This window comes from Cyprinodon variegatus, unplaced genomic scaffold (assembly GCF_000732505.1).
Source record: "Cyprinodon variegatus isolate N-32 unplaced genomic scaffold, C_variegatus-1.0 Scaffold73, whole genome shotgun sequence".
Taxonomy (NCBI): Eukaryota; Metazoa; Chordata; class Actinopteri; order Cyprinodontiformes; family Cyprinodontidae; genus Cyprinodon; species Cyprinodon variegatus.
In genome coordinates, this window is record NW_015150526.1 from 1,171,043 (window position 1) to 1,188,105 (window position 17,063).

The 17,063-nt window shown below is 37.7% G+C and overlaps 1 protein-coding gene across 1 annotated transcript in view; it reads left to right on the forward strand.

The window, feature by feature from the left end:
• The window catches only part of lama3 (laminin subunit alpha 3), a 95,233-nt gene that overhangs the window by 13,728 nt on the left and 64,442 nt on the right, over nucleotides 1-17,063 (forward strand). Inside the window, exons 3-8 of the mRNA XM_015372492.1 lie at nucleotides 7,421-7,538; nucleotides 11,715-11,833; nucleotides 11,917-12,087; nucleotides 12,692-12,792; nucleotides 14,172-14,287; nucleotides 15,294-15,412. Of these exons, the coding sequence (XP_015227978.1) occupies nucleotides 7,421-7,538; nucleotides 11,715-11,833; nucleotides 11,917-12,087; nucleotides 12,692-12,792; nucleotides 14,172-14,287; nucleotides 15,294-15,412 (744 nt within the window). The remainder of the gene's footprint in view (nucleotides 1-7,420; nucleotides 7,539-11,714; nucleotides 11,834-11,916; nucleotides 12,088-12,691; nucleotides 12,793-14,171; nucleotides 14,288-15,293; nucleotides 15,413-17,063) is intronic.

Sequence of the window (17,063 nt, forward strand, 5' to 3'; positions counted from 1 at the left end):
TGGGATATTTCCCCCACTGAGCCCCAGTGACCCTGAATGAGACAAAGCAGTTACAGAAAATAGATGAATGGATGCGTTGTTTTGTGGACCTAATGTCTCACAATGCAATCAAAGGTTAGGTCACAGTCTTACTGGCAATTATTTTTTGTTGTGATTGTTATGAATATATTTATTATCTATGACCCTGAGAATATTTGTCACAAAACTATATCTACACTGAAACAATGTTTTTTTTCATTGATTTTATTTATGGGGGTTTTCTGATTTGATAAAGGGCATGCTAGAGTAAACATTCTAAAGTTATCCATTTGACAATCATAGTCTAACCTGTAACCCAGAAAAGAAGCAAGGTTATAACAACTACAGAGATAGCATTTTGTCTTTCAGTTTGCTGTGATTGCTCCTGTTTAAAAAACTTTCAAAGAAGAGAACCATGAAACATTTTGTTGTGCGCATAATTCTAAACAGTTCTTACCATTTCTTAAATAAAAAATAAAAGGTTACCTTGTTTAAAAATGAGCAAATCCCAGTATTTAACTTGTTTATTTTTATATTAACTTTACTTCCCAACTTAATGGGAATCACAGTGTAATGATTTTCTTTTGACCTCTATTTTTTACTAAACAACATAGAAGCACCTGTTATATGATTAGTGTGACTCTATCTGCTCTTTTGTTTTAAAACATTATAATAGTGGGGCAATAAACAAATGTCTTGACAACAGAAGAGGATTTTAGAAATGTATAACTTAACTATGTCATACTGTTCCTGAGCTATGTCATACCTATGACCATATATGGTCTTGGTCTAGCTAATCCTAAGTTAGATTTTTCTCTGGACTTAAATTAGACCATTTTAACACAAGCTTTGTCTGTAAGTTTCCGGTTGTCGACCTGAAGGTGATCTCCTCTTAATGTCCAGTCATATGTAGCCTCTAACAGTTTTTCTCCTTAGACTGCCATTTAGTTGGCTACAATAATCTTTCCTTAAAATTGACTAGCCTTTAGCTGACCAGCTGAACACAACCTTCACACAGCAAGATGCTGTCACCACCATTTTTCAACATGAGGCTATGGCGCGTGAGGTGATCTTGCTGTGTCCCCTAAATGGCATGTTAAACTTTAAATGGAACTCCTTATGGCTTTTTTTCAACCAAGGCATTGTTATCACCTGCTCTATTAAGAGCCAGCTTCATGGAGTGTGCAGGGTGCTGTCAATGGGTGCGTGCGTTTGATGTTTTGCAATTAGAAGATTGTGGGTTCAACTCAGCTCTTGCTTAACACAAATTAATGCTCCCCCTCGGGCAAAAAATAATCTCACTTCTAAGTTGCTCGCCTGTGTGTAAGTGTTTGAATTTGTGTGAATTAGTGGCAACAGTTTAAAATGCTTTGAATGCTAAGTTTGCCTAAAAAAATGCAGTTCAAATTGAAGCTATATGTCAATGATTCACCCATTTGGGCTGCAGATCACTTTAGGTTGTCATGGGTCTGTTGGCTATTCCTCTGATTGATTCTGCCCCGCTTGGCTTCTCAGATTAGGTGGATGGTTTTGTCTTAGTATCTTTGCTGTTGTACTACAAACTTTCTATATTCAGATGATGGATTGAAAAGTGCTCTGCACAGCATTCAGAGCTTGAGATAAAGTCTTATAACCTGAGTTTTTTTTTTATCTGCTCACAACGATGTCTGCTGTGTTCTAGTCTCTCTGTCCTATGTGTGGTTGCAAACCCATTTTAGCATTTTACCCCCACTTGTTTCTTGTGTCTCTTGATAAATGTAATTTGACCAAAATTGAACAACTCTGCAATTTGAAATTTGTGTTCTGTTAAACTGCAATTAAATTGCAAATGCAAATAATTGCCAGGCCCTGATGCTGTTTATCCAAAGAATTCATCATATTATTTTGGCAACTGTTTACATTCCACCATTTGCTGTTATCGACACTGCATATCACGCTATCACCTTATTTGATGCTAAGACACAACTTAATAGAGGAGAAGGGATATCTGGTGATTTTAATCATGCATCAACCTCTGCTATACTTTATTATAACCAATGTTCTATCAATTTGTTGCCTGATCTAGCAGTGAAAACAAAACTTTGGTCATGTTTTATGTAAATAAAAAAAATAAAAAATAATTTCTTATCTCCAATGCATATCAACATATCTTACATGTTCCAAATGAAGCTACTGTATTATGGCATATTGGCAGCGTTTTGTTATAAAATGGGGTACACTGGAGGAAACTATCACTTCTTATTCAGACTTTATCCGCATCATAGGGTGAGCGAGAAGGTGAGTGTGATGGATCTTTCCTGCGTTCGTTCACACTCAGACTAACAAACTTCCTAGCAGACATGACACTGAATCTGCTGCGACTGCAAATATTTTTTCTTCCTTTTTTTTTTATTTATTCTTTTTTGTTGGGGGGGGGGGTTGCAGCAAACAGCAGCTTTGCAGATCAGGCACCTCTGGGTGCATCGCTGCCCCCCTCAGGACACTGGCTTGTGACATTTACTGGGCATTGCGCTGCCATGTGTCATGCATAAGTCAGGCTGGCATTTAACATAAGTTCTGGACTCATTATGAATACTCTATTCATAACACCCCAAAATTGAAAAATATATAGAAAGTTCAGCTTAAAGAAGCAAAGGAGAAATAAGATTAATGACTAGGGAAAAAAGAATAACCAAAGGGAAAACTAGAGTACAGGGAACTGGAGATAACAAAAAAAAAAAAAAAATAAATAAATAAAACATCAAACAGGAATAGTAACTAACTAACTAAATAATGAGTAATTCAAAACATGATATAATTCTTAACAGTGAAAACAGAATAACAAACCCAATTGTAACTGAAAAACCAAAGTGGAAAATAAACAGAACCAAGAATCCCAGAACAGCAGATCATAACACATAATATAGCAGAACTTACTGGAGCAAAGTAATGAGATAAAGATAATGCAAGGTCTATATTTTACACCTTTGATTTCTCTTCTAGGTTCTGTGTGCTACTCTTTAAAGTGAGGCGGCAAGCACATGTTAGGCTGGGGGTCATGTGACTCATGTCATTTGAGATGTCATAGTTACAGATAATCTGTCAGGAGCCAGTGATTTGCTTTAGATTCAGTGATTTAGAAACAACTGAAAGTTTTTGGCTCAAATAAGTTAAAGATCAACAGATCCAAAATAAAGTGTTGAAGTGTCTATCAAAATTAAATATTTCATTGCAATGAAAAAAATGAAGAAAATATGTTAATGTGCAGTTGAGAAAAATGGTGTCTGGTCTTATGGGACCGTATTGGCTCTCTTGTAGTTATGTGTAAACATTTAAGTAGGAGATTATTTGGTACTTTTATATCTTGTATACAGTGACGAGACACGTCAAGGTCAGGAATTTAAATATGATAGGCAAGAAAGGCCAACACAGTTAACCCTCCAACCTATTTTCATGTCCAACCCCTTTGTGCACACTCATAGCTAAAGCTACTGTGGTTGCTGGGTGGACAGTGGTTGAACTCAAGTATTATTACAAATCTATTAGCCACAAACTTGTCATTGTGTTTAAAGTCTGTAATGACACTGGAATACTCCAATAATGGTACACAGCATGTCATCACAATATTTCAAGCCCCCTTCCAATACAAATGTGCTGAACATAGTTCAGGATTGTGTGTTTAGATTGGCAGGATACAGTTGGCGAGAAAGCCATGCCAGGACAGTCTCCAGGGATCCTTCCAAGATAACAGGCAGACTCTTCTTATGTGTGTATGTATATATAACATATATAACATATCATGTTAAAAATTATTTTAATGTTTCACTATATTTCATATTTGTTTGACTACAAGTATTTTGATTGTATAGTATTGCCTTGTCAACCTTAGCTGTAGAGCACTTAGGTTAATATTTGTTCTTTTTTTAATGCAACACTAATTTCCTTTGATGCTCTGACTTTGACTGGGGAACTGTGCCTCTTTTATTTGGGGCAAGAGGGATTTCTGTCTCTCAATGTTCCTTAACAAGCTATGCACAACCACAGCTATGTACTCTTAAGTTATGTGCTTATCTTGTTTTTCAATGTATTGGTCAAGCAGATGTTTAGAGGAGTTGGTTCAGGTTCTCCTTTAAATCTGACGACAGCTCATTTGGAGGTGGATGGGATGGGGATGGATTTTAGCAGGGTTTTATCAGTCAGCAGACAAGTACAACTTTTTAATCTAAATGGCATCTAATTTTCTAAAATTCCCCTTCTTAAAAACTTTTTTTGGGTTTTGAATATTTATTATCGTTATTACCTCCAACAACATGGCAGAAACCTTATCTATTGTTTACAGTCACTCTGCAACTACCACTATCACCAGCAATCTGCCTATTTTAATAGAGGCAATCTTTGTAGATCACCCATACATGTCCACTTATTGCACAAGCCAAAAAAATATATTGCATGTGCAATTTAACATCCCTTATTTGAAATGTATGTAGGTCAGACCCCTATACTACAGAGGCGACCCCTTTCCTGCATAGAAAATAGCTACAGATCCCGCACCACAACTCACACCAAGCTATGTAACCTCATGACCAAGGAATGAATGATGGTTTGTTGTTTTGCATCCATCTATGAGTGTACCCTAGAGGATGGGCTTTCATGTGTTTAAAAACAGTAGCACATCACCTACAGGTTGCTCTAGTGCGAGCAATGATACTTAGACTCCTTGGTAAGTGTTGAAAGTTCTTGAGAAAACTGTGCCAAAATCATGTTGCCTCTGATTTAAGTCTGTTTCTGGGCCCTTAAGAGCTCTAAACTTTACTTAAACATTTAGATTACTTCAAGAACAATGGGTAGAGAGTTTAATAGAATAGCTTTACTGACACCAAACAGCTGTGTCAAAGGCAGCCTTACATCACTAAACTGAATAGTGGATCCAGTGTAGTAAAGCAAGCTACCGGTGGGGTCTAGAAGAGTGGAGACATGCCTCTGGCAATCCAATGAACATGTTTGGGTCTCACAGCTGCCAAGAGAACTGCATTTGTCTCATTGCATTGTTCCCAGTGTAACATTAACAGCATACTAACCTTTTCTTTAAGGCTAGGGAACACAGTTTTAGTAAAAAGACCTGTTAATGCTTTAGTATACCAAGTCACTGAGAAAAAATAAATCATGCATTACGTTTGTGAAAAGAGTTAGTGGATGGTCTCTTCCTACTCTGACATTTCCCACCAGTTTGCAGGCTAAATAAGGATAGCGATGGGCAGGTATGGAGTGGGACCCGATTGATTTCCGCATAACACTGCCCTCATCCTGCTTGAAAACATTTCGGAACAATCGGTGGGTAAAGTCAGAATTCAACCTTCTCATCCAGCATCCCAGTTTGGCCTAAACAAATGCACTGCTGGAAGACTGGTCAAAAATTCCCATAAACACAGTCCTTAATCATGTGGAAAGCCTTCCTAGAAGAGCTATAGTTGTATTACTTGTAAAGCTAAAACAGGCCCCCAGCTTCAGGGACTGACATTAAAATTAAACTCCATAGGCTGTCCCTCAGTTTCATATGTTCATGAAGACAGACAATCCAACACTTTTAGCGTTATAGTGTATATTTCTCCCACATAATGCAATTCATTTTGAAAGGAAAGCAAAGAATAAAGTTTTGTGGAGTGATTATCCTAGCACAGTAATTGATGCACAATGAAGTAAACAAATTCAACTAAAATAGTGCCTTAGAGAAAGGGATTCTATATCCATTTCAAGTCAAGCATTGAGGAAGGATTTCAGTCTTGTATCGTGTTAGTGATGTGCTTATGAAAGCAGTGCCAAGCTTTGTTTTTGGGTCATTAGACCTGAGGGGGGATGTGTTGCTATGTTTGGAATTTTGAGATGGGTTCACAGGGTAGCTTGCACGTCTCTTGGCACTCTTACCCTCTTTTTTACACACCTCTCTCTGGACCCCCTTTCATCCTACCACCAACAAGTCGTCCCAACATGTAATCACAGTACATGTGAAATAAGGAAAACTAAGAGTAGGTTGCCTGTTTCTCTTATTAGACAGCTTCTTATGTGTACCATTCATGTCTTTTTTTAGTTATTTGCACATCCTGTTGCGTGTGGGTGGAAATGGCCCTGATTATTTTCAAAACACACCCCATTCAGAAGTGGGATTCGAAAAGGGAATCAACACTGATTAAAGTAAGATGATGGCCTGCTCCTGATTTGCAACCGGATGATTTACTTTTCCACTCTTAGTGCTCTCATTGTCCAGAGAATTAAGGAAACCCAGTTTACCAGTTGATCCCTGAATTTGCTCTTAGTGCAACAACTGAACAGCAGCTTAAGTCTGAGGCCCTCACATCCCAGGATTTAGAGAGGAATTCATCCAGAATTATGGGTAATTTTGAAACAGTAAATGACTCCTCAGGAAAGACTTTGCCTTGCTTTTCTTTTTCTTTGATGTCTTAAACCAACTTCTTGCCTCATTCATGTAGAGATGGATACCTGAATTTTTTAAATGCCCGCTGGGCTTTTCAGCTAGACAAGTGTGGGCCTGCCTGCATCCTTCTTAAAAGACAGCCTGTAGAAATGTCTTTTATTAAGACAGAGCACCATATTTGAACTACATTCTTTCTATTTGTCATTTGAAGACAGAACATGTACGTTCTAAGTGTTTCTCGACCCCGCTATGTACTTATTTAGACATGCAGTACCCGTGGCTTTCAAATCATAACAGGTGTGCTCAGGTGAAGCTAAGAAATTCTGTTGACATTGCAGGTGTCACATGCAGGTTTGAACTCCCAAGGATTGCCAATTCCCCAATGGTCAAACAGAGCCGATTTCCGTACAATGGCCAATCAGGCTTAAACCTGTCCCTTTCATTGCTTGATCATTATACTGTTTAAACACAAAGGAAATATCCTTCAATGAACGTCAGGGTTTATATAGAAACAACCCCTGGCTGAATTTTCTACCCCAAATAATCTGATTGAGGTTGAGATAGAGAGTTCAGAGAACAAACAGAAATCAGGCAGGCTTAGCGTGTGTCTTTTTTACCTGCCTGGTTGCACCTGCAGAAGTTGCATTCACTCCATGCTAACAGGCATAACTTTCTTTGTAAGCCCGGCTCCAGTGTAAGGCTAAAGTGAAACAACCCTCTCAAGACAGGAAACTGTTTCAATTCAAGTCATTATTTGTGCACTTGTTATTTACAAGGTTACAAGAACCATGATGAATATGTGCCCAGGGGTTTTTCATGAAAGGAAATAAGAATACTGAAGAATACTGTTAGAGCCCAAAAGCCAGGCCTTTCCTCTGCAGAGTCAGGGGAGCTCAGGAAACTGGAGACTTTGGCCAAAATCCGCTATAGGCTCTAAACAGTGAGCATTGAGTGCCTTTTGTTTAGTCGGCTCTTTGTGTCCTAATTTTTCAGGTCTTCCATGTGGCGTATGTCCTAATCAAGTTTGCTAATTCACCTCGTCCTGACCTTTGGGTGCTGGAGCGCTCTGTGGACAATGGGAGAACATTCACCCCCTGGCAGTACTTTGCTCGTAAGTTTAACTCTCTCAGTTTTTTATTTTCTTTTTAAGATCTCATGTGTTATAAGCTGTAACTGGAATTATTTAAGAATCAATAAAACAAGAAAAAAAAATCTGTTCACAGGTACAGATTGAAAAATAAACTATTTTACTGCTGCTGTTCTTGTATAATTTAAGGTATTCACAAAAAGTTCTGTTAATATCAATAACAGATTTTTTGTGGATGTTGTAACACGTTAAGCTGTTGTCTAAAAAAATATATATATTGCAAAGGTGGATATATGTGTGTTTAGAGGTGTAGGCCTAATCTATGCACACTTATTACCTGCTTAAGATGATTTAAGAAAGGAAGTGTTAGTCATTCTTTCTCTCTCTCTCTCTCTCTCTCTCTCTCTCTCTCTCTCTCTCTCTCTTGCGTGTGGTCTAGCCTGTCTTTGTGTGTTAAAAAGTCAGTCATAGTAACAAAATAAAATAATATTAAGCTGTAGTTTTCTCTGTTTTAAATGGCCTGTTATGCTAGAATTTAGGTTGGTAAATAAGTTCATGATTTATTTATTTTTTTTTTTTTCATTTCTTCACCAAGACGTACTTCTGTAAGATTCATGAACCTGTTTGAATTAGTGTTCAGGACCTTAGCCTGACATTAATGTTGGACCTTGGTCAGTGATTAGTTTTAACTGAGGTCAAGAAGTAAACCATTTGACATAAAGCTGTAATAGTTAAGCTTGAGATGTTTCGATTAGAATTTTAAGCTGATATGAGTCATTTAAGAATAAACAAATACATTTAAATCAGACACTTATTAAAAAGACAAAGCCAAAAACACATTTAAAGAGTAGCTTTATATTGAACAATTGTATTGACCCACCTTTGAAGTTCAGGAGAATGTTTTCTTAACAGTGATGGATATTTTGTCTAAATCTGAGTTTCAGGTTCTACACATGCAGTTGCTTAATTAAATTACTAGGCGCTTCATTGCTGGTTACACACTTCTGGCCTGATCTTCAGAAGGTTTGTTTTAAACAGGTGCAATTGTGTTTGTATCCACTGAGAAGATAATCAAGGAAGGTGCAAAGGGATTCGCGTTTCAAATGTTGCAGACATCATATTCTAATGGCCATCCTGCACAAATTCATGGGTGTATTATATGCAACATTTAAAGTGTGCAAAGCATTTTTTTTTAATCTGAACTGTAACAGCAGTTTTTAGGTCTTTTTAAATACTTCTGAAAGTGAGCTGCAAATTGATATGCATACATTTTAAAATAAAGTAAAGTAAATCCCTTTATTGTCCCATAATGGGGAAATTCGCTCTGCATTTGATCCATCCCCTCGGAGAGCAGTGGGCTGCCATTGTGTGGTGCCTGGGGACCAGTGTGGGGTTAAAGGTTTTGCTCAGGAACCCAGAGTGGAGGCTGTGGGGATCCAACTTGGTACTTGTAACCTTCTCAGAGCACAAGCACATTGCTTGCAGCACGCCCACTTATTACATGTACTGAAGAAAATAAAAAAAACTAGCAATATGTAAAGGCTGCTAATTTTGAGTCTTTGAATATCAGGCCCTTATTGTTTAACTGAGAGCTCAGAAAAAATGGAAGTAACTTAATAACTTGAATTTTTAGTTCATATTATTTAGTAAGGTGTTTCAGGATTAACTCTTGCATTAGTCTGTTTCATTTTAAAGTTTGTGATGTTTCAGAATAGCGCCAAGACATATGTTGGCCAAACAAATGGTAAGAACTTTGTTGAAAAAATGTAATTTCTTCACCATCATATGAAAGCATCATGGTGTAGGTTAACTGCACCTATTAAGATTTGCCTTCATGCATATTCTCATAATGCAGTCCCCAGATTAATAGAAAAATAAGCAATTATATGTACCTCACTACTTCAATGTCTTCTGATAGATTTAATATTTTTGCTGTTTGGTACAGGGAAACACAGACACAACAGGGACAAACAGCCATACATACTTAGGGTATGTATGGCTGTATGACAGAGTTATCCACAAACTTTAAAATCATATTGTTTAACTGTAGGACAAAGCTTAAGTTCCCAAAGAGAACCCACAAAAGAGGTCTGGCCTGGATTCTGGCGTTCTTATTGAACTACAACACTAACAACAACTGTTCCACCATTAAATATGGCTGTCATTGTAATAGGATTAATTAGATACATTGAAAATTAGGTGGGAATGATTCTTCTAGGTTTTAGATTTAAGGCCTACACAAATTTTCCTCACAACTCTGTTTGCCTATTTTGCAATTCAGTACAATGCATTATATATATATTTTTATCCATCAAAAAATATCTTAAAGTGCCCATAATCAAAGTATTTTCAGTTATATATAAATAGTTAGCACATTTCTCAATAGAACCTAAAATGCAAACCAATACAAAAAATGTGTCAAGACATAATATTTAAATTTTTAACAACTTTTGAAAGTTTGGGTAGTTGGGGTAAGAGGTCTAGGAGTGAAATCCCTTATCTCACTTTTCTAAGTTACATTCTTTTTCTCATTCTGGTGGATTGTAAGTTGCTTTTTAGCCACAATGGGCATCTGTAGTCATTCGAGCAGACTTTGCAGTTCCTCTCCATATACAGGAAAACCCTCATAGAGGTATCCAGGAAGTATCCTAATTAGATACCTGAACCCCCTCAACCGGCTCCCTTTGAATCAGAGGACCAACTGTACTTAAACCACTGAGAACATTCACTTCAGACATTAAGGGAATTTACCCTCAACCACAAAATGCTAGATGCCAGCTGAAGGCCATGATTTGAACAACAACAGAACAGTGGTGTCAAAAGTACACACATTTGTTAATTAAGTAGAAATATAGATACTGCAGTTTAAAAACTCTGGTATCAACTAGAAAAAAGTATCAACTAGACCTCTTTACTGAAGTAAAAATGTAAAAGTATGTGCTCCAAAAACTACTTAAAGTACACAAGTATAAAGTAGCCTTTAACAAAAACAGCCAGATGCCACTTAATGAATTAAAAGCTAAATTTTACGACTATTTGGAAAAATTCTTTGAGATAGGACCAAGGATGAGGGAGGTCTTGTTGTTCTCTGTCTCCATCTCCCGATACGCTCTGGCCTGTGTACGACCTTTCAGACATTTCAACGTCTTTTTCTGAATCCTGCATTGTACCATGGCATAGACAATTCGCGTTTGCAGTTTGAAGAACACCTGCTTGCTTCTGATGATTTCCTTTAGCTAACCAATGAGTGTTTGCATTATATGACTCATCCAATGACACTAGTTTTCTCTAGATGTGGATGGCGCCAATGATCTGCATTGGATGGCGCACATGACGTGAAATAAATATTTATAAACATTAAACCGAAGCCAAGAGTAACAAATGTTTGTTTTAAAAATGTACCGGTAAGGAATATAAAGTACAGATACTTGTGTGAAAATGTAATACATAGAAGTCAGAAGTAGGAAGAAAAATAAGTAACGGAGTAAAGTATAGATACCTAAAAAGTGTACTTAAGTACAGTAATGAAGTATTTGTACTTCGGTACTTGACACCTCTGCAACAGAACATCAATTGCAAAGCAAAGATCAGTCTCTGTTGTGAAACTGTCAGGAATCTGCCTTGAGATCTTGTAGATAATTATGATCATAACAAAATTTTGTGATGATCATGCTCTATTGTGTTCAATAGAGAGTTAAGCCAAAAAGGATTGTAACAATTGGCATTCTTAGTATAATGTGACCCACACTGGAAAATAGCTTAAGCTTGTGCCCCAAACTGGTTGCACTATGCGCATAAAAGCTCATCCCGCATATAGAGCAGAAACAGCAGATAGCCTTTAAAAGCAACTCAGGTTTACCATTCTTTAGCAGCAACCCTCGAGGAAGGCCTCCAGGACTTCTGCACAATGCCGTAACATATAACACAGCAGCATTGAAACAGTAAATGACTGTAAACATCCTGAACCATTAATGTAACTGTACCTATTAAATTCTGTTTATACGAATAAATACCCTTGTAACTTATTCTTGTACATGTTGAAAGAGTACAGTCATTTAAATTGCACCTTTTGCCTATGACATTCTGGTTTCTGATAGAGCTTCGTCATTTATCCATTTTCTGTTGTGCTGGATTTGTAAAATATTGTAATCATTCAACTACAACTTATTTAATTTACTTATTTTTTCTTCCCTTTTCTAGATTCCAAACGGGAGTGTATTGAAATATTTGGAAAACAGCCAAATGGTCGTGTTTTGAGTGATGACGACCAAATCTGCACCACGGAGTATTCACGGATCATTCCTTTGGAAAATGGAGAGGTAACATTAGAAAGAAATCTGGTAACAAATGCCAGGAAGTGTCTGAAAGCCAGTTTACTTGAAATAAACTTTGTACTTTCCAGATTGTAGTTTCTCTGATCAACGGCCGGCCAGGCTCCAAAAACTTCACCTACTCACCAGTGCTCCGTGACTTTACGAAAGCCACAAACATCCGTCTGCACTTCCTTCGTACAAACACTCTCCTAGGTCACCTGATCTCCAAAGCCCAAAAAGACCCCACCGTCACACGGAGGGTAAGACAAAAACAGTACAACGTGGCACCAAGGTGTCATACTGGCATCCTCGACTTTCCCATTTGGATAAAGCTTGGTTCTATGCCTTCTGCCTGGCAGCTTCATTTTTGCTGACACAGTCACACCCCTCTGCTTACACGTTTTCTGGCATTAGGGGTTGGTGGAGAACTAAAGCTGGATCAGTCCGACAGGCCATCTTTGCAAAGCTTTTTATAGGGACAGGTTTGCAAAGTTCTGTCAGTATGTAGGTGTGAGATATATCACTTATGCTTAAAACTCAGGACAACATGCTATTAAAAGAAGCAGCGTACATCCTTTAAGGGGGGGTTAAATTGTATGACAAAATTCTTACAGAATTATCCTCTTTTGGAGATTATTTTTTTTTATTTTGAAACATTGAGATGTAGTCATTGCAATTTTATTCATGTTAGGACATGTTCTAATTGAATAACTAAACTCAATGGTAACAGTTTATATTTGTCATATCTGATTCCCTTTTGTAGCCAAGCATAGACAATTTGCTCCAGGTATGCTGAAGCTGAATGTCTCTGATAACACATCTACCAGTTTGTGCTTCTGCTGATTTTTCTCTGTTTTCTAATAGTATTTTTACAGTATCAAGGATATCAGTATTGGTGGACGCTGTGTTTGCAATGGGCACGCCCAAGTTTGTGATGCAGGTCGGAATCCAGAGAACCCAAACAGGTCGGTAACAGTCTTACGCTTCAACCTCGTTGCTTCATTTTTATTAGGTTGATGCATTTGTCACTACTTATTGATGAAACTCTAAACTTTATCTATTATAATTATTAAGTGTATTCCTGAACAGAACTGAGTCGTCTAAGTGGGAAATGGTTTTTACTGTTTAGAAGCAATCCAGTAAGAGTTATGTTATTGATACAATAAAGAAAGATTAGTCACTGTTTTAGAAATAGATTTTTTTTTTCATCTTAACATTTATGTTTTAGAAAAATGCCAGATACAGTACCAATAAATGCTGTACATAGATATGTAATAAATATGGCGTAATAATACTTTTAGATCATGAGACAATACAGGTTATCGGGTTGGCGAGAATAAGCCCAAACAAGTTTTCAGCTTTATTTTTGGGGAAAAATAATAAACACTCCAGTTATTTTCCACCAAACCAACAGCAGCTCTGGTTGGTAGCCAGTATTCCTGGGCACAGCACCCAGCAATTTATTTAAACCTTTTGGTTTCAGAAGCATCGGTCCTTCTGCTGAATCTATCCAAACCTTGTTATGTCCTTTTTGATTAGGCACACTCATGGTGTGTATTCCCCTTAAAATAATATCTCAAAAGAGTATCAATGCAGGATTTCTGTCCTTGTAATCTCAAGAGCTCCAATATCCACAATGGTAAAAAGCTGCATTTTTTTCTTCTTCTTATCACTGTAATTTTATCTGTTGTTTTTTTATTTTTTGCACCACCCTTTTAACTGTTTTACTGACTGGGTGAGTACACAATCAGTGCAGCAACAATAACCTTCACACAGACATCCATACAGAATCCCCAGTGGAAAAGTATATAACACAGAATTTGATTAGAAATAATCAAAAACAACATTAGGCAGCCATGGAGTAATTCAAAATAATGTTAAAAAAGTCTTGGATGTAAGAGATTTTCAGTGGTGCAGTTCCAGACTGCACATCTTAACAAATTGTAAAGATATCAGATCCCACAGACTGCCATTTTGTGTCCCTGAGCAAGACCCTTAACCCAAGCCTGCTCCCCGTGCGCCAACAGTGGCAGAATTTCCCCCTTGGGGGACAATAAAGGATTTACATTTACATCAGTTGTTGTGAACAGGAGTTTTATAATTGCTCAACTTTAGGCCATGTACTGAAATTTACCAGTCTGCCAAAGCAATGGATGTCTAATCATCTAATGCATTTCCAACATCAAACCAAATATCATTCTCTGTTGAAGGTGACACGATTGTCATAGCTTCGTGGTGATAATGTGTGAACCATGTGTGAATGATGTGCAGCCTGAAGTGTTGTCTCAGATGTGTCAAACATCACAGAATCACTATGTCCCACTGTCTCGTCCTCTCACTTTAGACTCCAGTGCGAGTGCCAACACAACACCTGTGGCGAGTCATGTGACCACTGCTGTCCAGGCTTTAACCAGAAGCCGTGGCGTGCTGCTACTGTTGACAGCCCCAACGAGTGTCAGCGTGAGTGTTCTTGTGCATTGCTTCATTCCACATGTAGAGCTTACAGGGCTGCCCCTTCCCACGTCGGTGACTTTTGAATTACATTCCCAAGAGAGGACTGGAGTATCCTCTTGTCTCTGATATTCAAACCCAGTTGCTGATGCCCTGATATGGTATTGTATAGAGTTAGTGTCAGTGAAGATTTGACAGGACATTCCATATATGGTTTGTGTGATGAGTAACTGGCCTCAGGATAGCTGCTTTTTGTCTGCTTAACCTGTTGGCTGGTACTGTAGGTCGTACAGGCCTGCACCAGCCTACAGTAGATAGTGAAATTACTTCTGTCCAGAGAAGCATCAGAGCATGAATCCACAGGACTGAATTGAAGTGGACTTTTGAGATCATTTCCGCAAGACAAAAGTGACTTTTAAAACTATTCACATCCCCAAGTTTGGTCATATTTTCAAACTTTAATACCAGCTTTGCACATCTAGTGACAAAAATCTTTGAATGTTTTTTCTTCTGAAAACACATATGTAAAATTCTTGCCAGAGATTTTAAATTGTAATTTGATCTGGACTCTGACTTATAGTACATGGATATGTTTTCATATAAACCAGTAAATCTTTGGCTTTATGTTCAGACATCATGCCTCCAGGTCTTTGCTTGAACAGTTTTTTCTTCGATGAATGCATTACATTTTGCTCCAACAATCTTTGCATCAAATCTGACCATATTCTGTGTCCCTGCTAAAGAACAGTATTCCGACAACATGATGCTACCACCACCATCAGCTTGTTATTCATACATGTGCAGGCTACAATGCTTATGTAGTTGTGCTGAGCTGAATTAAATACTTTTGAAATGCACTGTATTGCCAATATAGCCCTGAATTAAAAGTTGTAGGAAAGAAGACTAACAATAGAAACAGTTATTCAGTAGAAATACATAAACACGAGTGAGTTCCAATGCAAATGTTCTTATTTTGTGTTTGTCTGCTTGTCTGTCTCGGGGCTTTCCGTCTCAGCCTGCCAGTGTTTCTCCCATGCCTCTGACTGTTATTACGACCCAGAGGTTGAAAAGAGGGGAGCAAGTTTGGACACCTTCGGTAGGTACAGTGGAGGAGGAGTCTGCATCGGCTGCCAGGTATGAAATTTGTATCATGTTCAAACTGATTCTTGTCAAAGCATGCATTTCTCTTCTGGGGGGGTAATTAAACTGAAAAAATAGATAAAATGTCTCTGTTTACATAGTCTTCTGATAAGTCTAGCATACTGCATGATTTTATCTCAGCTTTATCCTTTTTCCTTTTTGGCCTTTTTACATAAATCATAAAAAGCAGTTACTTCCTTGATAAAGACAAACTGTTATAGAATAAAATATTTGCAATTACCTTTATACATTTTTTAAACAACAGATTGCACTAGGCAGTCTCCAGAATAATGTTTTGATTAGACATATTTCAGATAACATACCTGCAGTAAATATACATATAAATAAAAATTACAGAATCAAAAACACAGCAAATGCTCTTAACGGCACTGTCACACCTTGATTATTGAGCCAGCGTATGCCGATGTAAAAAAAAAAAGATTTGACAAAAATGCTGCAGAGCATTGGATAAGTTATGAGTATGTTATGAGCACGCTGAAGCACACTGGCACACGTTGACGTACAAGACATTTTGAGCACGCTCAAAATTTCTTGACATATACCAGAGTATGCTGATACGTGAGGCACAAGTTACAGGTAAGTTATTTGGTTGTTAGTTGGTTGTGAGTGTGATGGATCCTCACTGCGTTCACACCCATGGCCACGACCAAAAAAACTTCCTAGCAGACATTAAGCTGAATCTGCTACTTCTGCAAACCTTCTTTCTATTTTTCTTTTTTTGGCGAATGATAAACAGCAGGATGTTCTTTTTCCGGGTGGATCATTAAAATAGGCGGTCCTCCTAATTGTCAATCATTCTGTTGATATGTTTATGTAAGGCCATCCTACGTGCTCGTTCCCATTTAACTCACCGGTGGTGAGTCAGACATAGTGGAAAAATTGCAAGTTTTCTTTTGGAAAGTAAGCTTGTATGAGCGATGCAAACAGCAACTTTTAAACAGAGCGTGCACAAGGAGAAATGGGCTTTTGCATGCTTTCACATGCGTTTAATAGGCGTTCTCTCTCGGAAGTAGGTACAGGGTTGTGCATGTGCAGTTTTTTTTTTTTTATTTGGAGAGGGCAGGTCTTTTTAAAAATTTGCGAAAATCCTCCATACCTACATACATTATACCGCCGTTATACCTTCCCTAAATGCGAGGTTTAGAGAAATCTTCTTGTGCTTTTTATGCAGGCCGGGTGCATTGCTGCCACCCTCAGGTCGCTGGCTTGTGACATTTCATGCGCCATAAGTGTGTGGTTCTCATTACAAAACCTAAAGCAAAACTTTATTCCCCTTTAAGTTTGCTACTGATGCTTCCTATTCAGTACAGAACTTAGTTAATGACAATTTCCTCTTTTCGCACAAACTGGTAACACTGGTTTTGGTTTTCTAGCAGCTGAAGGTAAATGTCAGGTTTCGGGGTTTGGTGAATTAATCCTGTAATAAAAGCTAAATATTAAGAGCTGGTTTGATGCAGTAGTCACATGCAGATAGGCAAATTCAGAAAGTTTATTATATATCAAAGGATATATATTATATTTAATCAAATCAGAGCCCAAACTCTAACTACAAGAAATAATACAAGGAACCAACCAGCATAGAACCATGAAGAATTAGCAGGTTAAAATAACAAGGAGAAATGAG